Consider the following 25631-nt stretch of genomic DNA (forward strand, 5'->3'; position numbering starts at 1 on the left):
CTTTTTATTTGTTGTTTTATTTAAAAAAAAAGCATGTTTTATTTTATAACTCTATTAAGAAACTGAAGATCATAATATTTACAGTTCTCTTCATATCTAATAAAATTATAATATGCATTGCTTAGTTGTATAGAATCCTATAAATTATGATAAAATAAAGTTATTTAGTGATTTTACAACACAAAAGCCGAAAATATAGTAAAATTTATAATAAAACAATTACATTCTTGTGTTAAAATATTTTTTTTATATTATTTTTTAGACTAAATCTTAATTATTTGGTTTAAAAAAAAAGGTTTCATAATAATTAAAATCTTCTAAAATTTCTCTGGTTTTAACTAATGTTTTAAGTAATTTTAGAGATACATATCTAACTTAATTTATGTTTATTTTTTATAATAATATTCTTTATATGATCGGTGTATCAGGATCTGTAAAATTATGACAAAATTTTAATGAAATTTGTTTTTGTAATTTAAAAATTCAGGATGCAAAAAGTTATTATCTTCAGATTAAAATTTAATTATTTAGCGTAAAAGATAATATTTTAATTTTTTACCGGTTTATTCTTGCAAAAAAGAAAATTAAAAAAAATCTAGTGATGCTCAAAATTTAATCAAAAAATATTTTTTTTGAATTTTCAAAGAAAAATATCTCGGTTATTTTGGAGTTATTTAAAAAACGGTAAAGAGAAAATATGTTTTTTTCGAGATCTACTATATTTGCACTTATTTAAGACTCGCCCTGTATAATAAATCCTCTATTTTCATATTACATACCAACTGTCCTGTGATGCTTAGTTATTACAAAATGGTTTTACTCTTTAAAAGTAGCTTTATTATGCCCAGTGTTTGTGGACCCTATGTTTATTTCTTTTTTGACTTAGATTAAATTATTTCAAAAAACCTTCTGTGGATTTCCAGAATATATTTTTATCTACATTTGAGTGCAAAATATTATCGATGTAACTCGAACTCTGCTGAAAATAGCAGATCCAATCGGCTTTGCTCTCCGAGAACAAACATACATATGGCGATTTGTCATCCATAGTATTGAGTAGGCAAATCGGATTCCGATTATCAACGCCTCTATGTGTTCTAGGCTTAACGCAAGTGACAAGCTTACGTAAATTATTTTATTACATTGTATAATTTGAAAATCATTGAAATAAACCGTTTAAGTAAATTATTATGCTGTATTTTAGCCGGTAAAACAAAAAATCTAAGAAATATAATAATAGTTTTGTTTAATATGGACTGACAAATTTTTAGGGTGGTTACTGTCATATACAGGGAGAGTCTTAAATAAATGTTAATATTTTCAAGGCTACGTAAGATAGATCTCGATAAAAAACATATTTTCTCTTTACCATTATTCAGATAAGTCAAAATTACCAAGATTTATCACTTTGAATATTAAAAAAAATATATTTTTTTTTCAAACGTCACAAAAGTATTAATTTTTGCGACGTGATTGACAATAAAAAAAATCATTTTAACGCCTAGGTATAAAAGTCTTTGAATAAGAAGACTAAGGAAGGAGCATAATGCTATCCATGTATTCATGCATGGTGGGCGGCATGGACAGTTCTGTTTGACGATTCATTTGACACATTTGAATTTGATTTGAAGTCTAAATTTTCAACTAATCTTCAACAATTCAATTTCATTCACTACATAATGTGCCTATGATATTTAGTCCCTCTAATTGGAAACATACTCATTCCTATTTGAATATAGTAAAATCTCCGATTATGGACATAGGCCGCTGCCGAACAATGCATACTGATCGGACTGATTAATAGTTTGACATTAAAAGGAATTTGTACACTCCACGAACATAAAGCGCATATAAATAGATTGGTGGTATGGAGAACAACGCCAATTTAATGGATTCGATTTCCAGAGCCGCTCCGGAGTGCTCCGTTTCGGATTTAACTAGTTTTTGACGGACAAAGGGTTTTAAATAACGCCATCGCAACCGAAAGCTCATTTTCGCTTAGGAAAACTTAAATTTTAAATTTTGACGACAAAAGCGTTTAAAAATTCAGTCTTTATTTACTCCCTTGTGGCGGTTTTAGTGGTTTTACCTATTCTGAAAAATTCAGAATAAGTCGAACTGTCAAAAGTAGGTATGTGATGTACCTTATCAAAGTTGAAGAATTTTGTAAAATCAATCAGAAAAAATGATAATATATAGGGTATTCCAATTTAAAAAATTTGAAATTTTTTAATTCCAAATATTGGATATTCATAAATACCTATACATTCAGATGCAAAAAAAAACGCAACAGAGAAATTTTTGATCAAACTTTAAGTGTTATATTTTTGTTATTTTTAGCCCTATTTTCATGATTTTTTTAGCAAATTGTTTATAATTATTTCAACTTTAATTCGTAAACTGATGTTTTTATACACTTTGGTATTTGGTATTATACTGGGTTAATCGGGGGGCTAAACAGCCCCCCGAGGAAACGCCTTGCGTCCATCTTCTAATGCGTGTCAAATACTCGTCAGCTAGTAATGGCAGTATGTATGTATATGTAATCGAGGGGTTGTTTTTTTACCCTAAATTTAAAACACCCTGTGCAATAATTTCGTGCGTGAATTTTCCTAAAATATAATTTTATGATCAGAACTATGACTCCTGAGCATGTTGTTTCTTGATTCATGTCAATACAAGCTTTGGTTAAAGACTAAGACTAACGATACAGTCCTGGTTTTAATAAACATTAATAACGATAACAGCACTAACGATATTGAATACTATAAATCTAATAATACTAATATAATACTGATCTAATATAATACTAATAATCTGTAATACTCAAGTACACAAGCAGAAAAAAAATTGTAAAAAATACCCTTATACTTTGTATTGCCTCCCTTGGCTGCTATAACTGCCTGTATACGTCCGTCCATACTGTCATTGAGGCTGCATATACCATATAGCGTTATTCTTTCCCATTCTTCTTTAAGGACCAACCGAAATTCATTTAATGAAGCTGGTAACGCTTCGCGGCCTCTAACCCTCCTGCCAAGCATTTTCCAAACGTCGAATATGATGGGCGGTTCATAGTAGTATATAGTTTCACAGTAATAACCAAAGCCGCTTTGTCATATTGAAAAATAACTTAAAAAAAAGTGATAATTGAAAAAATTGCAAATTGTTGGTGTCAAGTTCATTTCACTCTTAAAAATTAAGCAAGGCATGTATTGACATGACACAAAAAATAAAATGCTCAGGAGACATGGTTCTGACCGCAAAATTATATTTTTGGAAAATTTACACACAAAGTTATTGCACCGGGTATTTTAAAGTTAGAGTAAAAAACAACCCCTTGATTAACCCTGTATAATATGCCAAATACTAAAGTTTATAAAAAACTGAGTTTTCGAATTAAAGTTAATATAATATCTTCTTCTTACGACGCCATCTCCTTTCGAAGGTTGGCGATCCAAATAGCTAACGTCATTCTAGATACAGCCATACGAAATATGTCGATTGATGAGCAACCAAACCATCTACGAATGTCCTTTAGCCAGGAATTCTGGCGTCTGCCGATAGATCTTTTGCCCTGGACTTTGCCTTCAATTATTAATCTGAGAAGTTCATACTTTTTACCCCTCATTATGTGGCCTATGTAGCGTGTTTTTCTTTCTTTGATGGTAAGCATGAGTTCTTTCTGTTTTCTCATTCGATTAAGAACCTCCACATTTGAAACTCTTTGGACCCATGATATTCTTAATATACGGCGGTAAATATACATTTCGAAGGCATCTAGTTTTTTTTCTAACGATATGTCAAGAGTCCAACTCTCACACCCGTACAGGAGAACTGAAAAAATGTAGCATCTGACCATGCGTACCCGTAGCTCCAAACTCAAATCTGACCTTGTGAAAAATTGTCTCATATTTATAAATGTTTTTCTAGCCTGTTCTATGCGGCTTCTAATTTCTTTCTTCGGGTCGCATTGATCATTTACAATACACCCCAAATACTTGTATGAAGACACTTGCTCTACTGGGTCACCGTTGATATCCAGGTGAATCTGCACAGGTGTTTTGGTGAATGCAAGAACCTTCGTTTTTGTGGTATTTATGAGGAGACCGCAGTTTTCACTATGCCGAACTAATTCATTCATTAGCCTCTGCAAATCTTGTTCATTCTCGGCCAGCACAACTGTATCGTCGGCATACCTGATATTATTGATCACTTTCCCGTTAATCTTAATTCCACATTCGATTCCTTCTAGAGCTTCTTTGAAGATAGCCTCTGAATATATATTAAATAAGAGCGGTGACAGCACACAGCCCTGTCTTACACCTCGTTTAATCGTGATTTCTTCTGACGATGTTCCTTCAATTTTAACCACTGCGTTTTGCTGCCAGTAGAGATTTGTAATCAATCGAATTTCTTCTCTATCTATTCCGGTTGTTTTGAGGACTTCTATAAGTTTTTGATGGTTAACGCAGTCAAAGGCTTTTCTATAATCTATAAAACAAGCGATTACATTGACATTCATGTTTCTGCAACGCTGAGTAATAACGTTTAATCGAAATGTTACAAAAACTATTAATTTTAGGTATACCAAATGCATATCAAAAGTGACTCACCCCTATAACTTTTTATGTTTTCAGATAAAACAACGAGATTTGGTTTGTTATTATTTGACATAAATTAATTGATTTTGGTCGCTTCCTGTTTCACCGGAAATTATTATAACTTTTGATTTTTAAATTACACCCTCGGTGTTTCTTTACTTTATTCCATAGAAAATGACACTCTGAATAGAATGACATATCGTATGTCAACTTTTAACATTTTCGCATGTTTTTTTTTGAAATTGTAACATGCGGTACATAACGACAATTTGACTCGAAACACACACTTGGTAGTGTGGTACCAAATTATTAATAAAAAAATGGTGTTTCCATATATGCTAATGAACCACTCTTGTTCCATATAAAAAAAGATTTGATTAAAAATACGATTTGGGAATCTTTTAATCGAGCAGGACAAGATACGAAAAACATTATACGGTTAAATCTATTTTTCCAAGGCACCTTGATTAAAAATTAATGGTTTTAACAAAGCCATGCCACTCTAGAAAAAAAACTACGGGTGATATTTTATAAGGGTGAGGCACTTTTTGAGACGCACCCGGTATAATATTATATATAAAATAGTTATAGAATTCCAAGAATTTTAATCTAACAATAAAATAAAATATAGGGTGTTACATTTAAAGAAATATATGTTATATCCGCCACACTTTTTTGAAGCACCCTGTATATTTTATATATAATAATTGTAAAATGTGTATCTTAACCTTTCCTATAATTTCTTTATTTAACATTTTTTGTAAACCTCTAAACAAATTAGATAACGTCTTTAGTCTATTATTGACTCACCCTGTACAAGAATTAGAAATTACTTAAAGTGCACTTACCTCGATTGGTTTGAGATATCTGTGCGCCTCCATAGGCACCAACAGTCCTTGCAGCCTGCCGTACCTCGTTTGCACGATCCTCGTACTAATTTTGGCATTTTTCATAAAACTAGCCTCACCAAGAGTCTGATACACCCCCACCACCAATACACACAACCCCAGAACAACCCTACATACCCCTCCGCCCCTCCACAATCCCTCTCTGCCCATCTTCCGCGGCGTTATGGGGAAACATACCGCGGCGATGAAAAATATTCGTCTTCCTACTTTCTTCGCGGTATTAATTTGAATTTAAATTTGTTTTTCCGCCCGTTTCGAGAAAAGTTTTAATGAAAAACGGTAAGCTTGTAGCTGGAAAAATCGCGCGACACGGAAAAACACTAAAAAGTTTTCTTCCCGGAGTATTAATTATTATTTTCTCCAGTCGGGTTTTCCTCTTGTTGCTCTTGTTGCTTTCAAGCCGGGATCGCTGCGGACATCTTGGAGTGTACAATCGGAACTCGGAAGTTCTCTATAGATGGAGCTGGCGCTACGTCTTCGGTTCCTTTATGCCCTGAAACAAAGCCAATCATTAATTCCGCCGGTAGACAAATGAACGGGAAATGTCGATTAGGAGGCGAAGAGCTTGTTTTATTGCGCTCCGAAAGTGTTTTTCGGGATAATGTTAGAGAAGGAATCGATAAAAGAAACTAATTTATCGAAAACATGCGAGTATATTGAGATCAAAATTAATTAGTGAATAATATCAGAGTTTTTTACAGTTTATAATTTAAACTCAAGTTTAAACTATGTATTTACATGTTTTTATACACGTAAACTAAAGTAAACCTCGTGTGCATAAATTCAACAATAACAATGAGATTCCTAGTTAATTCTGTTCGTAAACTTTTGTCGAACGATGAACGTATGTACATAAATATACATAAACAGTTGTAATTCTGGCCAGTAAAATACTAAATTTACGTTTACATTTGCGGTGGAGTTAAATTTTGGAATAAGTTTATTTTCGCGCATGGCATAACGTTGACAAAGTGTAACTTTAATTAACCAAAGCATAATTGTACTATTTTTATAATGTCAGGTATGCAGCATACAAGAGGATGTAATAAGTAACTGCAATTAATATTTTACTAAAACAATAAAATATACAAAAAATGTAACTGTTTAAAAAAATAATCAAACCAATTTTAAAAAAAGAACTAAATTTAGGTAAAGAAAAAACAAATCTGTGAACATATTTGTTAGATTTTAAATTTTAAAGTTAAGATTAATTCTTCTTCTATTATGTATATTAGGGTGAGCCAAAAAAATAACCTATGGAATTTATGGGTTAAAATGAACCTAATAACCGAGAAAAAAATATCCCCGGAAGGTAAGATTTTTAGCTCAATTTTAATAGGTGTCGGTGAATATTCAGTCTTCCATTTAAATAACACGTAAAAAAATCTTTTTCCATTAAAAGAGCTAAAAATCCTGCCTTCCGAGGATATTTTTTTCTCGGTTATTAGGTTTATTTTAACCCATAAATTCTATAGATTAGTTTTTTGGCTCACCCTAATGCATTTTGAGAAAACTTTTATTACATTTTCTTCAAACGAAGGAGAAGAACGCATACTATCTACTATCAAATCGTTCATCGCGAGGCCACGGCGATATTCCTTATTTTATACCGCTAACGAATGTGTTTATGAAACCGCATCACCCATCGACTAAAACAGCGAACGGGAGACGAAATCGCGGCCGAAAAGTTTGTTGACCTCGGCTTGCGTTCGGCAGCGTTTAAGCTGTAACGAGGACTGTGTTGATTTTGTAAAATCTTGTTCATGAGCGATTTTTGAAGACGGTTAAAATTTAACTTATATCTAATACCGTACCACGGTAAGCCCACAATAGCCTACATTTTCGTATTCTACGGCTTTCAATTAATAAATATCAGTAGTTTTGTCAAAATCAACAATTTTCATAACTGTATGCATGGAAAATTTGCCATTTATTTATCTTTTTAATATTCAATGCTTTTAGAAAGATGATCCCAATCATAAAACTTGAAAATTTTAAAATATCGGAAATTATACGTACTTTTAGAAAATAAAAATATTTGGCTTAAATGAGGAAAATGCATGTTTTTAAATAATTGTTTTAAAAAATAGTTCATATAATTACAAATTGAACAAAAAAAAATCATTGATATCGGTTAAGAAATGGCTCTAATATAATATAATTAAATATTGTTAATTTAAATGGCCGGGCAAACGCTCTCTACCGCGCCTTGCCGCTGTGACGTCACCTGCCGTTCTTCTGGTTGAGTGGAGCCAGACGCGTGTTTATTTTACACAGTTTGCTTTTAAACTCTGTTGAATCCGAGTCAAAATTTTAGTTATTTGTGTTAATTAATACATAATTAGTAATTAGTGATATTTATAAATAGTAATGGATGAGCGAAAACAGAAAAAAATGGTCCAAGGCCATGAGAAGAGATGAAAAGAAAAACGTTAAATTATCCTCTATTTTTACTAAGTTCATATATTTATGTATATTGTCTTACATAGGTATATGAAATTTGAATGTACAGAAATTTGAAGGTGATCTTCCAACGATCTAAGACACTCAAAGAAATTTCTCAAAACTAACGACAGAGAAAAATCAAAAATTTTCCTTGATTTAAGAAAGAACAATCTTACACTGTAATATTAATGTGTGATCAATTTGAACACTGTCCCCAAGAAACACCTCAGCAGATTTAAGCTAAGAAAGAACGGCGAATGCAGATTCTGTGGGGAAAATGGGGAATCACTAGAACACATCATCACAGAGTGCGCCGAGACGACAGCCATTCGTGCCATGAACCTTGGTACGACTAATATCGGAGATGGAGAACCAACCTCTGAAAAACTGTCTATGAGACTAGCTTTTGTCAAAGCCCTGAGACTTTATGATGAGTTATAACTCAAGGAGGGGGACACAATAAAAATGTGAGGTCGCAGTGATTTTCCACCCTCCTATACATTCTACTTTAAGCATTAACACCTGATGCATAAAAAATATTAAAAAAGTGCGAATCGGACCCCCCACGAAGGGTTCCGTACCATTCATTATCTATACAACATTAGACACTATATTATTATAAACTTTTTTCCTAATTTAGCTGAAATTTTGAATGCGCGTATAAGTAATTTAAAAAAAAATTAAGAAACACATTACTAAAAATTGTATTAATCAATAATAAATATATAAAAAGTAAAAATAAATATGTAAAAAATTAAAAAAATACGATTAAAAAAAGTCGCCTTGACTAGGATTCGAACCTGCCTTATTACGGCTCGAACGTCATAGCAGCGTAAAGTCCTAACGCTTTCACCACGCGGCCACCGAGGACTTGAAAGATTCTATGTAAAATTCTTACTTAAAAGATAATGTTTAGTGAAAGTACTTTTTTATTTATAAACATTTATTTAATTCTATTTTTAGTATTTGTTCTTATAGCGGCAGTATAGATACATTATCTGTAAAAATTTCAACTGTCTAGCTATAATAACGGTTTATAAGATAGACCTATGTGACAGACGGACGGACGGACAGACAGCGAAGTTTTAGTAATAGGATTCCCGTTTTTACCTTTTGGGTAAGCCTACTTGGTTACAACCCTAAAAACTACTGGCAATTTTCATAAATTATCAATTAATATTACTCAATGAAAATTATTAATTTCAATTTCAGGTGTAATTTTTAACAATGAACTCTAACAAGTAACCATCTTTCTCCTCCTGTGTCTTCCATAAAACAACAATACGACCAGTACACAGTCCGTGGTGGAAATATATCACGCAATCCTACTCCCGAAACAATAACGGCAGTGATTTACGGCGGCGCTTACCGCTAGCCGCTTTGTGTGAGGAGAGTGTGTGCTTTTTAAAAATCATGCCATTTGTAAAACCAGAAGTGCCAACCGTCGGGGCGACGAAAAAAACAGCGGCTGACGGCCGGGACAGGAACGACGGCAAAAAGAAAAAGTGTCTCGTAGCCGGCCTCGTTATGAAACTATGCACTCTGACGCAAATTGAAATGGTGGTTTCAGATGTGGCCAAATTCATAATTTTTCATGGTGAATATAATTAATTAATCTTTTAACAGAGTTTGCCTTGCTAACTGAGAACTACCGCAAATTATAAAGAATTCGTTTAACACGGACATATTAAAGATTAGACAATTTACGCACATAGCGGTTGTTTTTGAAAAGTGATTAATCTTTACAGGGTGAGTCTTGAGTAAATCTCGATAAATATATTATTGTTTTTCAAATAAGTCCAAAATAACCGAGTTATTTTATTTTGAAAATTCCCCAACGAAAAATTTCATTAAATTTTGAGAACCACTGGATCTTTTCTGGGTTTTCTTTCCTGTAAATTTAGTCTACCTATATAAATGCTGAAAATATTATCAAGAGATTATGGTTTTCAAGTAAAAAAAATTCAAAAAATTTTAAATTTTAATTTTTTTTACGAAAGTAACTTTATAATTGTGTTTCTGGGGTCGAAATATACTATCCTTAAAAACATTTGCACTTGTTTAAAACTCACCCTGTATAATTTTGTTATCTTTTTATATAAAAAAACGAAATTTTTTACAAGAGGGAAAACATTTTTACTATTTACATTTTGAGATAAATGCATTCCTCATAAAAAAATCCTTTTCCTAAAATGGTTAATCCCGTTTATGCATTTCCAAATTTCCATACCGTTTTAGAAAAAAAAAATAAAATTATATATAATAAAAGTTGAATTTTTTTCCTAAGCTCCTAAAAATCAAAACGCGTTTCTATGGTAACTTGGCATTCTTTTATAGATTGTCATTGATAGAATTTAAATTAATGTTATATTTTTTCTTAATGTTTTTTGTTGTTTGAAAATTATTGCATAACTAAAATTATTTAGTTCAATTCTTGGGAATCAAAATAGTTCAATGAATCGGAAAATGTGATACTTTAACAACAGCAAAAAATATAACTTTCATTTTTGAATCATCTTTAAGTTTTGATTTTTAGAACTTAAAGAAGTTTTTTAATTTTCTTTAAGACGGGATTAAATCATTTTAGAACAAGCAAAAAGTTTTATAAAGGATGCATTTTCCTCAAAATGTCAACAATGAAAAATATTTTCCTTTTGTAAAGACAATCCGGGGACATACTGTAGAATACTATGGACATAAATGTAACTACAATATGACTTCAAATACCAGGTATGTGTTATAAGCACACCAAATCTTTTGTATAGAGAAATATTACTAATAACTTGTTTTGATTCCAAAAATATGTAGTAGTTTCATGAAATATTGGAATACCCTCTATAAAACAATTAGATGTCCGCAAACAGACCGATTTGATAAAATATATGTAGCCGAATGTAATGAAAAAGCATTGGTATCCACATTTCCCCCTTTTTTTAATTATATTCTATCTCACTAATTCAAACTTTTTAACGACTTGATGACTCTTCATGTAGAGCTTTAAAACGAATGCCGTAGGCATCTGGGCGATTATCATTTCGGAACAGAAAAGTGTATACGTAAGACAAAAGACCCGAGATTTTAATATTGAAACTGAATAATGTCGTAATACGTAGTACGTCGGAAACGTATTATTTGTTCCCAGCCTGGTGTGAGTGTTAGAGTGTAATATTAAAAATGGAACATTTTTCTTTAAGCCAGCGAAAACGGGTATTAGAATGAATATTCACTCAAAACGTGCGCTTTTTCGTAAAACAAATGTTGCACTATATTGCTTTATAAAAGAATTGCTGTATTAGTATGTTTACTATGATTATAGAGAATGTTTGGAAAAATCTACACCAGCTTATACAGGTTCTTGGTAAGATGGAAGCTCTGATATTATATGCTCTACTGTATAATATTATGTTTGTTCTAACCGGAAGAGAGAACTGTCCTAGAACGGTAATTTCCTATCAATCAATTCATTTGTTAATCTTGACAAACGATCAAACTTTTCAAATAATAAGTTAGAGACTAGAAATTATTGTCCCAGGATCGGTTCTCGGTCCGGTTGGAACGAACCTATTATTTAATCAGAGTCTTGAGAAATTACTTCATTGATACAGGTGAAGGTTGTTCAGGTAGCACTTGACAGTCATATTACATCCTGTAAAGAAACCTGTCGTAATCCGGCATTATACTCCTGTCAAGCATTAGTAGTTTCTTTGTCGTTTCAGGATTAGGACAGTGGATAAAGGTCTTGCTATGCCTGTGCCCCTGTCTGTTTTTCCAGTAAACATTCTGCTATTTCCCGATCCAGGTTTTACTGCACTACAGATTATACATTTGGATATTCCCATTACCAGCTCTAGACTAAAATAGAATTCAGATGATCCTTACCTTTTTAGTTCATCGACTTTTACGTTGACTTGAATGCCGCTGTGGCCCGACATCCCCTGTTCATCCAGGCTTATTTATTAACGAAGATGGTATTATCAATTTCAGCTTATTCAACAATTTCCAATTATGGTGTGGTCTATTCTTTTACGGTCTCTATTATTTTACTGGTAGTACATATTGGTCGAATATTTTTATCTTTAGATAGAGTGGTATTCTAGATTTGAATATGATTGAGTTTATTTCGTAAGTAATCCATGCTAACTTAATTTTTCTTTGATTTCTGGTAGTAGAGATCCCGAGCTAGGTATTAGTTTTCCGAAATATATATATTCTTCTACTATTTCCAGTGTATTATTTATTAGAATGTCTTTTCTTTCCACTAGTTCGTTGTACATTACTTTAGTTTTTGCTAAATTCATCAAACCATCTACCCAATCAAACCTAGATAAAAAATAGTTGTTGGTTTCTGGTAGTAGGGATCCCGAGTTGGGTATTAGTTTTCCTAAATATATATATTCAATGCCATGCCAGACTCTTTTGTCAGTTGGGAACTCTTGGGAAGATGGTATATGTTTATTTATTAATGATTATAATATTGAATTGCGTTAAAATGGTTGTTTTTTCACATTTTTTGAGCGAGAGAAAGAGAAAGAGAAAGAGAAAGAGAAAGAGAAAGAGAAAGAGAAAGAGAAAGAGAAAGAGAAAGAGAAAGAGAAAGAGAAAGAGAAAGAGAAAGAGAAAGAGAAAGAGAAAGAGAAAGAGAAAGAGAAAGAGAAAGAGAAAGAGAAAGAGAAAGAGAAAGAGAAAGAGTTTTAGAATAGAGAAAGATATAAATATATTTAATTTATTTAAATCAACAATATTTAATTCTTCTGATTTCAACAGCAAATCACTTACCAAAATAAAAATAAGTATGAACTACCAATTTCTATTCCTAGCCGGCAAAGAAATAAAACGATTTATTGCCTGATGCCTCTGTAAAAGCAATTCAATTTGTGATATTGACAGAGTACTATATATGTATATTCGACGAACTTGACTGCTCGAATTTCATATTTGTTATGTAACCGAGTACATATATTTTATAGTCGCCATAAAAATTTAATCAATTTATGGTCGGCGGTCCTAAAAAGGTCGTTCCATTTCCAAATAAACATCATTTTATATTTTGCCAATTTATGAAAAACGTAGTCAATTTTTAGTTTTGTTTAGTTTATATTTTTATATCGTCTGTGGTATTTATTTAATTTAGTTACAAATTAGTTTTTATTGTACATATTGGGGCTTTATTGTACAAAAAGTCAAAACAGCTTCATCGACAAAGCACTCTCAAACAACAAAATCACAAAAAAATACAAACAACAAAAAATACACAATACAAATAATACAATTCAAAAAAATTTAAGTTTTTAAAATTACAAAAAGAATATACATGGACAATTTTAGAACAGTACGCAGTAAATAGATATAATTTTAGAGTTATAAAATATTAAATACTTGACCTTTGACCAGTGTGTGAGTTGATCAAAATTTTAAAATTCAAAATTGTTCATAATTAAACATCAACAAAAAAAAATAGAGTAAATAAAAAAACTCCGAAATTGTTATTTTTATCAGTGGCGTACTATTTTTTTTGTGAAAAAATTACCCGATGCGTATCACATCTACGCCACTGGTTGAAACTAAATCTCTTCTTTTTACATTTAAAGTGTCTCTGTTAGTTAGATTCATATAATAAAATTTTATAACGATACCTTACTGTTAAAAAACTATTAAAGAATATCTTTAATTTTTTAAAAACTTTAACACCCTGTATCTTGCGTAAGAGGCATTTACGACCCATAGTGTGCTATATCAAAATTAATATTTCGACGTCCCCTATCATTCCTCGAAAGCATGACCGACTTACAGAAATCACCCTGTATATCCTTCAAATCCGTCAATTTAATCGCTGTTTCACCTCAAATATGCGCACATAGTGCACACCCATTTTTTTAGTATGCAAAATATATTGGGGGAATGAATAATAAAGACAAATTTCCTCATCAAATATAATCATAAGCCTATTGTCATGGAATATAAATATTATAAAATCCTCGCAATAAGATAAACTTTCTGATCAGGACTTTACTGCTATTTTCCGCTTACCTTACTGGCTACCAAATAAAAGTTTACCAATTTAAAATTCTAATAGCTTATTTTAAAGTTAGTTTTGAACGAATTTTGAATAGAAAGACAATTACAATTTGCAACTTTCAATTCCAATTACTCCGATGGAACTTTGTATTTAGGTTAGAATATAGTGGGACAATTTGCTTAAATTATTAATTGCGAGTTTCTTTGAAAAGTCAAAGTTTAGAATGTTTAAGCTTCATTCACGAACTCGAAATTATTGGAATAAATTAGTGGTTTCAATTGTTCTACCGGGTGCCTCTCAAAAATGGCTCGCCTGTATAACTTTTTTATTTTTTTCAGATAAAAAAACAGATTTGGTATGTTTTTTTTTTCAAAACAAGGGGCCGTCCTCTGCCGGAAACACTGCGACCTGTGAGGCCCATTGTGTTTGTCCCCTTTCTATATCTGCACTCATTCTCCTATCCCTGTGCTCTGCACTAACTTATGCAGGTCCTTGATAGGATTGGAGCATAGTTCCTCCGGTTCTAGCCTCGCTTTCCCAAATAGAAAGTGTCGCTTGCGATCCAGAGCCTCGCAGTGACATATTATGTGCTCCGCTGTTTCAGGATCTTTATCGCAAAGTCTGCAGCAAAGACTTCCTTGATACAGGTTGAGCTTGTTCAGGTAAGACTTGACAGTCATATGTCCTGTCAAAAGGCCTGTTGTAATTCGCACTTTATTCCTGCTAAGCATTAGCAGTTCTTTTGCGGTTTTAGAGCTAGGTCCTTGGATAAAAGCCTTGCTGTGCCTGTGCCCCTGTCTGTTTCTCCAATGTTCTGCTTTTCCCTGATCCAGGGTTTTAGTGCAGTACTGGCTCTGGACCAAGATAGGATGCCGATGATCCTTGCTAGATTTATATATACTTATTAGATTTGGTATGTTGGTATACGACATAAATTAGGAAAATTTAATTATTTATTATTATTATTAACATACCAAATCTTGTTTTTAAGTGAAAAAATATAAAAGTTATAACGGTGAGCCGCTTTTGAGAAGCACCTGTTATATATTTAAGAATTTACTATCATTCATAATGTCTAAAAAACAATTCTACAATTCAAATTAATAGAATATCCTAATGATTTTATAGAGATGTTAAAAACTTAGTTAGAGGGATGTTAAATGATCTGTTATTTATGAAAAATTATTCAAACATTTTTTTAATAACGAATATGCAAAAAATTTCCAGAATATATAAATGTTTGCTAAACAGAAAACAAATAGGTCATATTCAAATTCGGGCAAACAAAAAGATATGTAAATTTGGTCCATACCCACATAGGGAATTAAAATCTGCTGAATCTTCTGGGAATATAAAAAACAATTATATGATACATATAATTTTGGCCAGTTTTTTTAGTATTTAGCTTAAAATTTTTATTATAGATCTATAAAATTTATATTTATTTTTATTATATTTATAATAATAAAGGGCGTAATATTTTACTTGATTTTCTTGGCTATATTTCCCATTTCTACACTTGTCGTTGTAAAACAGTAATTTTGTCGTATGTCATTGTGTCATTGTGTCACAATAAACAACTTTTGCATTACCTCACTTCAAATTTTGAAGAAAGTGAATGTTAGCTCCGCCCTACTTTCCAGACCTTATTAAATTTTTCCCATTTTTCAGACTTTCCTTTCCAACATGCAAGACACAAATGGGTAACTAAATTGGCAAAATACGAAAGGAATGAGGGAGGAGGCGTAGGATTCTTGCCGAAAATTAGGCACAAAGTGTTTCTGTGCCACAGTGAAAGATGGCTGCTCGCTGGCGGCCTAATAAAATTGAAGCCATTTCGTTTTTTGCTCACGTTCGCTCGGCGCTCATTCGAATTCCGATGGCACATAAACAAAAAGAAAGCAAAGCCTCTTTTATAGACGTTGACATATAGCCGGGTTTATTATATAATAAGCCGCAAGATCGGCTGTAATGGTATAGTGGCATATACAGAATATAATGAAGATTTATAGATAATAATATATCAAAGAAATTTGGCAATCCTATATGTTTTTACTCTTTTGCAGTCTTTGAAATGGCATACTAAAAGCTGGCAAAGGTTATTTTTTTATCTAGTTATCTTTTCGAAAAAAAGTTTTTTAAAAATAAGCGGTTTTCGATCGTGATTTTACTATACGTACCGGCGTACCGGAGAAATGTGGCAACGCCGCAACTGCACACCGTCGCATTTCTCTCACTCCGACTTAATAAGATCCCTATACGATTTACTTCCACACATGTAAATACCAACCCAAAAGTAAGAGTTGCCAGCACGGTATAAACTAACTCATCAGTACCGTTCAAATTTTATTTAAAACCTGTAATAATACAGTGTGAGTTTTAAATAGGTGCGAATATTTTCAGGAGTGTTATATTTTGACCCCTATGAAATTTTTTCGCAAAAATGATTATCAAGAGTCGTGCGTTTTCTTTTAAATTTTCCTGTATATTTTAGAACTGCCTTTTCACCGCAAATTTTCCCGAGGTATGATTGGTTAATATCTGATATTACCATGGTTATGGCACAAATAGGGATGAGGATACAGAAAAAATACGGTGGCTCCAAAAATTTCTTAGAAATACTTAAATATTTTTTTTTAATTTTCAAACTTGAGTAACTCGGTTATTTTGGACTTATTTGAAAAACGTTAAAGAGAAAATATGTTTCTTTTACCTAGATCTAGCAGCCCCGAAAATATTTGCATTTATTTAAGACTTATTTATGACTTATTTAAAACCCTGTATAATTAAAACTTAAATTAATTATAGTATTAATACGACGAATTGGCTAGACCGTGTTCTAAACTTAGAACCGTATCCAATTTAGGTCATCATGTCTGTATAGAAAAGATATAATTACATACTGGAAGATAAGTTAATTAGTTATGAAAACCGAGAATCTTGCCGATACATAGTCTTTTCATTAAGCTTAGTTGTATACAGCATTAATTAATACTCAGTTTGAAACTTTTCATTGTCTGTGGCACACATATTCATCAACTTCTGTGTCGGAAAGCATATATAAGCCAGTCATTTGCTTTCAGATTATGGAGGTGATCCAAAAACACAAGCACTGTAGCGTACGTCCTATATGAAAAATTAACTTTTATTTTTTGTTGCAAATTCCATAATATTATCCAGTAGATATATTTGTATTAACGCTGCAAGTAGGAACTCTGTTGCCAGGTTACTATTGTATTAAATGACATGTTTATAAATTGACGGCTGTTGTCAATTGAGTTCAGCTTTTTGTTAAAGTTCAGTTGTATTAAAACAATTAATTTTTAATCAAGGAGCCTTGGAAAATAGATTTGGGCGTCTAATGTTTTTCGTGTCTTGTTTTGGGCGGTTAAAAGATGCCTAAATCGTATTTTTAATCATATCTCAATTTTTTAAAAGGGACGAGGTTGACTCATTGGCATATTTGAAAAAGGCATTTTTTACGAATAATTTGGTACCACACACTTGGTATTTCGAGTCAAATTGTCGTTATGAACCGCATGTTACAATTTCAAATAAACCATATGCAAAAATGCCAAAAGTTGAAATATGATATGTCATTCTATTCAGAGTCTCATTTTCTAATGAATAAAGTGAAAAAACACCAAGGGTGCCATTTAAAAATAAATAGTTGTAGTCATTTCCGGTGAAACAGGAAGTGACCGAAAACAACTGAATATGTTAATCAATCGTAATTTATGTCGTGTACTAACATACAAAATCTCGTTTTTTTATCTGAAAAAATAAAAAAAGTTATAGGGGTGGGTCACTTTTGAAAAGCACCCGGTATATGACGTTAATGATGTAAATAAATTATTAGAGAAGTTAGATTAGTGTCCTTTTTCATTTCATAGTGTTACACACAAAATCTCTATTTTATTTCAAGGTTGTTATCTATAAAAGATGGAGGAAATTATGGCACGTTAATAATGTCCCAGTTATGATTTTATTTATGGTTGGCGTAACCAAGCTTGGTGTATCTTTCGTTATTTTATTAATAAACCTTCGTTTTGAAGTGTAAGGAACGTTTATTTATATTATTTAACTAAAACACAACCTCAATGAAAACAAAAGCAAGCAATCAAAATTCAAGTAGTCCAAAATAAAACAGTCGAGAGAAGCAATATTACAACTCTGAAGGAAAATACTTATCCCCCTCAGGTTTTAATTGAAGAATAATCATTTCCGAGGGCTCTTTTACTCGGAAATAAAACGTTACGCTTCCGGAATACAATTCCCCCCAGTATTTTCCGTTTTCCTCACTCCTCACACTTCTTTACAATATCTTGGCGCGATTCAGAAGTCAGGGAAGCAGGTATTTTCTTAAACCGTTCCCTAAGATGCAGTAATAGAGAAATTCGTAGGCATTCTTTGCTCCGGGATTGGACTCGCACGCCAATAGTTTTAATCGAATTTAAAAAGACAAAACCAGTGGCGTCGAGATGTACTTTTTTTAATTTAGTTAGTTCGTACTTATTTAATGTTGTAATAAAACTCATATTAAAGTGTTATAAACCGGATTCGAGTTTTACTATCAAAATATTACGAGCACGTAACATAATCTCAGGACTTAAGGTCGAGAGTCGAAAAACAGGGTGGTTCAAAAAAGTGTGAGTGGGCTGGGATGATTTTTTTAAATGGAACACACAGTATATTGTTGCATTTTTAGTTTCCTTTCTGATCACTTTACATAATCCTAAGATATTATTAAATATGTTTAGAAAGTTTCAGGGATAAATAAACTAGAATTTTTTTTTCAGCCCTTAAAAAAATATTAAAAATACAAGAAATGTCCTGCAAATAAAGTTATAGTAGGTATTTACTATAGTTAGTTGATCTGTACTTACTGTTCTATAAATATCACAGTTTTAAACCATAGAGGATGTTCAAAATCTTAGACCAAATATTATAAAATATGAAATAGTTTTCTTCGTTTTTTTTTCAAATGGAACACCCTGTTTTCATTCCTTTGTTAGGTGGAGAATTAAAAAACATATTTTTTGTATTTAAACTGTTACTAAATTTTTAACCGTTTTGAGGATATTCGTAATATTAAATTACATATGAGTTTTTGAACAGTAATTTTTGAACAAAGCCACCTAATGATTTTGACTGTTATTTTTTTAGCGTTGAAAGAGCCATATGTAATATAAACGCGAATATTTGCGAAACCGATAAAAATTTTAAAATAATTTAAATAGAAAAAACGTTAGGTAGGTACATATTTAATTCTCCGCCCAAAAAAGCAATACAGGGTTTTCAATTTAAAAAAAAACGGTACATTTATTTTATATTTTAGAAAGTTTGACATAGAATTTATATCTCCCAAATATCAAAACATATATATTTCATAATACCTTCAGGAAAAAAGCAATGCAATAATATACAAGGTGTTACATTAAAAAAATTATCCCGATCAACTCACACTTTTTTTAGCCACCATGTAGGCGTTATGTAAAAACATTTTGACAAAAATTAATATTGACTTAAAAAAAACTTAAATAAGTATATTAAAACATTATATACAGCGTCAACAAAATTAAAACAAAATATTTCGTGGCCTTTATAAGAACACTAATAGATACTCTCTTATTCCCTTTTGTAAGTTGTATCCCAATTATCAGAATTACCCCTCCGTAATAACTTTAAGAACCTTGTTAGCTACCCTCCTTATTTTCCAAGGTTGTAAAAAATTCAGCAGCGGGGAAACACCTCTAAATAGCCCTAAAATACCGGTAAAAGTTTAATAAACTGAAACCACACGTAAACTTGGGATTTTAAATTTCATCTAAAACGTTCTATTGGTAGCCGACATGAACGTGCCAAATACTAAGGATGTGCTGAGGTATCGATATACAAAAATATCGATCTGAGTTTTGAAATTGAAACCTTAGGGTGACAATTTTTATTAAAAATATATTTATATTACCTATATTATTTTCTATAATTTAATTTTTGTATTACTCCTATAAAAAAATTGTCTCACGATATTCCGCTACAGATTTTTCACAATAGTTTTCATCATGATGCTAACATGGTTAGCGAAACGCGCGTCCAGTGCAAAAATAAGATGTTTTGGTGTATTGTGGTGAATTCGTGTTTTATTTTCTCCAAAAAATCATATATTAGTATTTCGCCACTGCAAGAAAATCTACAAAATAAAATAGTTATTTTTTGTAAACACTTCTGCGTTAATCCAAATGGAAACTACTTGTCAAAAGTTAGGTTTACAGATATACAAATTTGCCTAATGAACAAAAAAATGCTTAACGTTTCGGAAAGTTTATCTCTTTCCGTCGTTAGAATTAAAAAAAATACAAAGAATAAAGAAAAAACCTATTTAAAATATTTAAATTCAACTATTCGAGAACACTTCAGTTTTTTACAACAGATACGTCTACAAAAACCATTGACGTTTTGTTAAACTGACATTATATCCAAGTTAAACTTCAAAATTTACAATTACTACCTGATAACAATTACTTAATAAGGCAAAATCAAAAAGCACCAAACTTTCTGTATGATTATTTTTAATTTTTATGTATGTTATGTGTATTTAGTGGTACCCGGTGGCGTAGAAGTACAGGCTCTCGTCTACCAATCTGAAGGTAGTGGGTTCGATTCCCACACCCGGCATTTTATCAGCCGACTATTTTTATTAAAATAAAATAGTTTGGGTACCTAGGTCGACTCAGCCTTAAATGAGTACTTGGGATTCACAATCCTGAGGTAATAATAGGCGGTTGAAACGTAGTGCTAGCCACATTACTTTCCTTGTATACCGAACTGCTCTAGTATGGCAAGCTGTACCTTGCTACTCCCAAGGCGTTAAATGCTATATACGGGAGCTATTATTATTATTATTATTATGTTTATTTATGTTCTTTAAAATCAAAGAAGCGATTGCCATACATTACTAACATCTTCAGATGCATGAGCAATACATTTATTTTTATTAGATTGTATTAAAAAAAGCCTTTTTCTTTTTCTTTTAGAGGCTATCGCTTCTTTTATCATAATTTTGGCGGTATTAAAATTTATTCTGTGCCCTGTGTCCCATGAATGCTGACAAATCTTAGATTTGTAAAAATCTCTCTTTCTTAAATAATCTTTATGTTCTTTAATTCGAACATTTGAGGGTCTAGAGTTAGGTCTTAGTTTCACCAATGTAAAATTTATCGCATTCATATGGTATTTTGTATGTTACATTTTTTGTTTGTTGCTCTGTATTCATTGGTTTAGTATGTGATAAAATGGATCTAAGAGTATTTTATGTTTTAAAAGATGTTCCTATGTTATATTAGTGTTTTATTTTGCTGGTGTAACACCAAAGGTTCTCTCAACTGTAAACTATGGGTTATTCTATTCTTTAGGACTGCTCACTTGTTTTCTAAGATATACGCCCAGTCACGGTTGAACAATATTAAATATAATATAATATTATAATTATTTATAATACAATATAAAGATGTCTAATATTGATACTAACAATTTATAACAAAATTGTTGAATAGGTGTTTAAATAGAAACAAAATAAAATAAATCTACTTGGTTTTGTATAAAAATCGACCACATTGTGTTACGTATTTTTCACTTTCTAATTCTCAAAAAAGTAAAATAGAAAACGTATCGATATTTTTCACTAAAATACACATCCCTACCATGTACACACTCCAGGGTTTACATACACGTACACACCTATCCACTTTTCCAATGGAAAAACGCTTTTTGACCGAGGGAACTTTTTCTGAAATTCCTTAAGCGGATAAAGCCGGACAAAAATAAAAGCTCCCGATGCGACAGCGACACCGCCCGGCGTTCTCCTATAACTAAAAAAGTTTTAATTGGCTTTGTTACGTTTTAACTTTACACGGATTTGTTTGCTGTGTAGGGCGAAACGAAAGCTTTTATTTATTAAATTGGAGTTGTTACCTGTCGCGCGTTGTTTTTCGCCGAATTTATACCTTGGAAAGTCTTTGAAATTAGATTTCAGTCGTTTAATGCTATTTTGAACCGTTACTTTGTTTTTGTTTTGTGTTTATTTATATTTCAAGGTCTTTTATTGATTTTGCTTCATTGAAAATATATTGTATTTATTTAATGTTCGTTTATTTTAGGCCAAGGTCCCAAAACCACTAGGCCTTACCTAAATTCTCACAAATACCATATACAAGATGGTTCGAATTACATTCGGGAAATTACGGCAGCATATACTGCAGTATAAGTAAAAAAGTTCGTATAAATGTATGTCCTAAAATGCTTAGTTTAGGAGATACAGGGTGTAGAAATTTCATTTTTATTTCGATTTTTCCCAAATAATTTATGAAGTAACGTCAATATTTGGATGAAGATTGCTGTCTGTGAGTTTTTTGACATGTCAAATTTTATTTCGATGTCAATATGACTCCTACTTGTAGAGAGCGCCACCTACATATTTTTTAACTGTTTTGAGGAGTAATAACTTCTATTCCGTACCTGTAAAAAACTACTGAGTAAAAAATGTACATTTACGATATTTTTTACGTAAAAAAGGTCTCTTGGGAAAAATCGCTACCCTAATGGTTCTGGAGATATTTGAAATCGAAATTATCAATACCTGTCATCATTGACATAAATTAAACATGTTGAGTATATTTATTTTCAGTCTAATACCTATTGTTATTAAACTGAAATCATAAATTTGAAATGTTTTTCTGCCAAACGTTTAACAGAAACAGTTTTAGCATCATTTCTATGCAGAAAAATTTATGATTCATTTAAAAAATTAAAAATTTCCAGATTTATTATTTCAGTGAAATAACTATCTACTGAACGCGTTTATTTTTTGTCAATAATAACATGTATTGACTATTTCCATTCTAAATATCTTAAGAACGGTTGCTCGTAACGATTTTTACCAAAATGCATTTTTACGCAAAAAGTCACGGAAATGTATATTTTTTCACTCAGTAGTTTTATACAGGTATAGGCGAAATGTGTATCCCACATCCGGCATTTCATCAGCCGACTGCAAATCCCAGTAATGCCCGTGAGTGAACAAAATACACTCACCTGTATAATACTTCATTCCTTCTATTCAGTCCCAGAAATATTTTCCACACAATTATAATCTGAATTTAATATTTTTTTTGATAAATAGAGACGTCAGTCAAAATAATCATCAACAATGCAAACCGCATCGTCTAGGAAATGACAATTTTATAATTTCCATTGTGATGCCGTCAAGAAAAGTCAATTAGAGATTCAAATAAAATAGTATTTGTTAAAATAACACAATTTAATATAAACTATTTTTTAACGGAAAACAAGACTTTTACAATATTGACATCAAAATCAAATTTATCATGTCAAAAACCAATTTTCATCCAAATATTGACGTTACTTCAGAAATTATTTGGAAAAAATCAAAATAAAAATGATACTTGTACACCCTGTATCTCCCAAACTAAGCATTTTAGGACATATATTTATACGAACTTTTTTACTTATTTTTATCTGCAGTATATGCTGCCGAAGTTTCCAGAATACATTTCGGACCACCCTGTACATAGAATAAATAGCAGACCCGGCTACACGTCACTGTGGCTAAGGTCAGTGATGGACAAGTACCCAAGTAAATACTCAAGTTTTTCCACCCGGTATATACCTAAAGGATCAGTAAGAGGTAGATATATTGAATTTGGGTAAATACCAACGTACCTGGTTTTTAATTTAAGGTATTATAACAATTAGTTGGTAAGTTAATATTATTGAATTACTAATATCGCTAATAAAAAATAGGGGTTGATGGTAGAAGGGTGAAAATTTAGGGTTGTATGTATTTTTAATAACACATTAGAAAAAAAAATAAAAAAAATTGGTGTGGACCACGTTTATCACTTAGGGGTATAAAAAATAGATGACAACTTATTCTCTGACCTACTGAATATACATATAAAATTTGAGCAAAATCGGTAAAGCCGTTTCGGAGGAGTACGGTAACTAAAACTTTGACAAGAATTTTATATATTAGAGTAGTGTTAGTATGTGCACTGAGGGTATGCATGTACCTGCTAGCTTGCGCTAATTCACGGAGGTACAATGAGCTAAAGATCGGTAAAAACAGGACTCACGTTTCTTAAAGTCTGTTAAGTACTGGTTATTACTTATGTTTTAGATAATATTGTTAAAAATTATCTAGAGAGGAAGAGAGGGTTCAATTAGAACATAGCGTTATACACTATTATTAGCGTTATTTTCTAGATTTGTTACTCTCGAAAACTATAACCCGCGTTTCGAGAATTATCGTCATATATCAGCGCAAATACAACGTGACGGGAAAATGGAAAAACAAGCCCATACTTATTTTGTTGCCATTTTTATCTGGCCGCAGTCAGTTCCGTAGGAAAATCCATTTTCCCGCACTCTCGATGTCGGAGTGGGATCAGTGCCAACACAATAAAATATCGAATTCTGAATCAAAATATAAAATTAACTTTTTCTACAGTCAGTCATGCCAAAGTTTATGGCACGAATGGTTGTCGTTTCGGCGCACTCAGTGATGAGGTGTTCTGGTGTTTCGCCATTTTACTCACAAGATCTGCATTTGTCGTTGTTTCTAAGCTTCAATCTACTGAGATGTTCATCGAGGAGTCAGTGTCCTGTTAAATACCCCGTGACAATCCGAAGGTTGTTTCTACTTAAATCAAGGAAAACCTTTGATTTTTCTCGGTCTTGTAAGTTCTGAAAAAGTTCTTTGCCACGCCCTTTCTTATTCGAAGTTCAATAAAACACAAAGTTTACTTAATCTGAATGAGTTGCATAGAGGCCAAAAGCTTTTTAATTTTAACAGCCGGGTGGTCGGGGTTCAAAGATATTAATAAAAGGGCGCCACGAGATTATACTCTATGAACTCGGCATAAAAGATGTTACTATTAAGTAGACTTCAACACTAACCTCGAACTGTTGCGTGTAACTACCATGAACTTCAAATATACTATAATTACTTGAACTTATGTGACTCTAACTTAACTATGAGACTAGACTGTAAATAATACTACTAAAAATATTTAAGCAATTTATTGAAATATTAAAAGTTAAATAGGATATATAAAAAAAACGAATAGAAAATGAAAAATGAATGTAAATGACTGAATGTAAGTTAAATCAGTATGTAAATCAATAAGAACTAAACCTATGACGTCAAACCCCCTTAGCTAACTTATACTAGATACAGTCAGGGTGGTTTATAAATAGCAAATCTAAATCTAAACAGTATTACTCTAATGGATGTACAATCTTGAAACAACTCGGAAGTTCCTCCGGCTGAGCTACGGTGTATAGCTACAGGGTGGCTACGGCGGTGCACAGCAGCTCGGTGTACTGTCACTGGAGCCCACGGATGTCAGCAGACGTACGGATGCCGGCCAGGTGTAGGACTTCAAGAGGTGAACATAAAAAAAACCCTAAATAATATTGGTTGTCTTAGAAAAGAGCCTCAATTATAGAACAAGGACTAGCACAACGTGTAGGAGTTAATAAAGGTAATAAAGAAGGACTAATCAAATCTGAACTTTACCTCAACGAGAGTTTATGATGTCCATCGGGTAACTCTACACACGGGCAACAGGAACGGATGGA

General features: G+C 31.9%; 1 protein-coding gene across 1 annotated transcript in view; it reads right to left on the bottom strand.

Moving 5' to 3' along the window:
* The window catches only part of LOC115886805 (neuroligin-4, X-linked-like), a 296223-nt gene extending 290644 nt beyond the window's left edge, over positions 1-5579 (bottom strand). Inside the window, exon 1 of the mRNA XM_030906097.1 lies at positions 5453-5579. Coding sequence (XP_030761957.1) covers positions 5453-5557 — 105 coding nt within the window. The 5' untranslated portion in view covers positions 5558-5579. The remainder of the gene's footprint in view (positions 1-5452) is intronic.
* Between the last annotated feature and the right edge of the window lie 20052 nt (positions 5580-25631).

Source organism: Sitophilus oryzae, unplaced genomic scaffold, assembly GCF_002938485.1.
Source record: "Sitophilus oryzae breed Bouriz unplaced genomic scaffold, Soryzae_2.0 scaffold_497_pilon_pilon, whole genome shotgun sequence".
NCBI classification, from domain to species: domain Eukaryota; kingdom Metazoa; phylum Arthropoda; class Insecta; order Coleoptera; family Curculionidae; genus Sitophilus; species Sitophilus oryzae.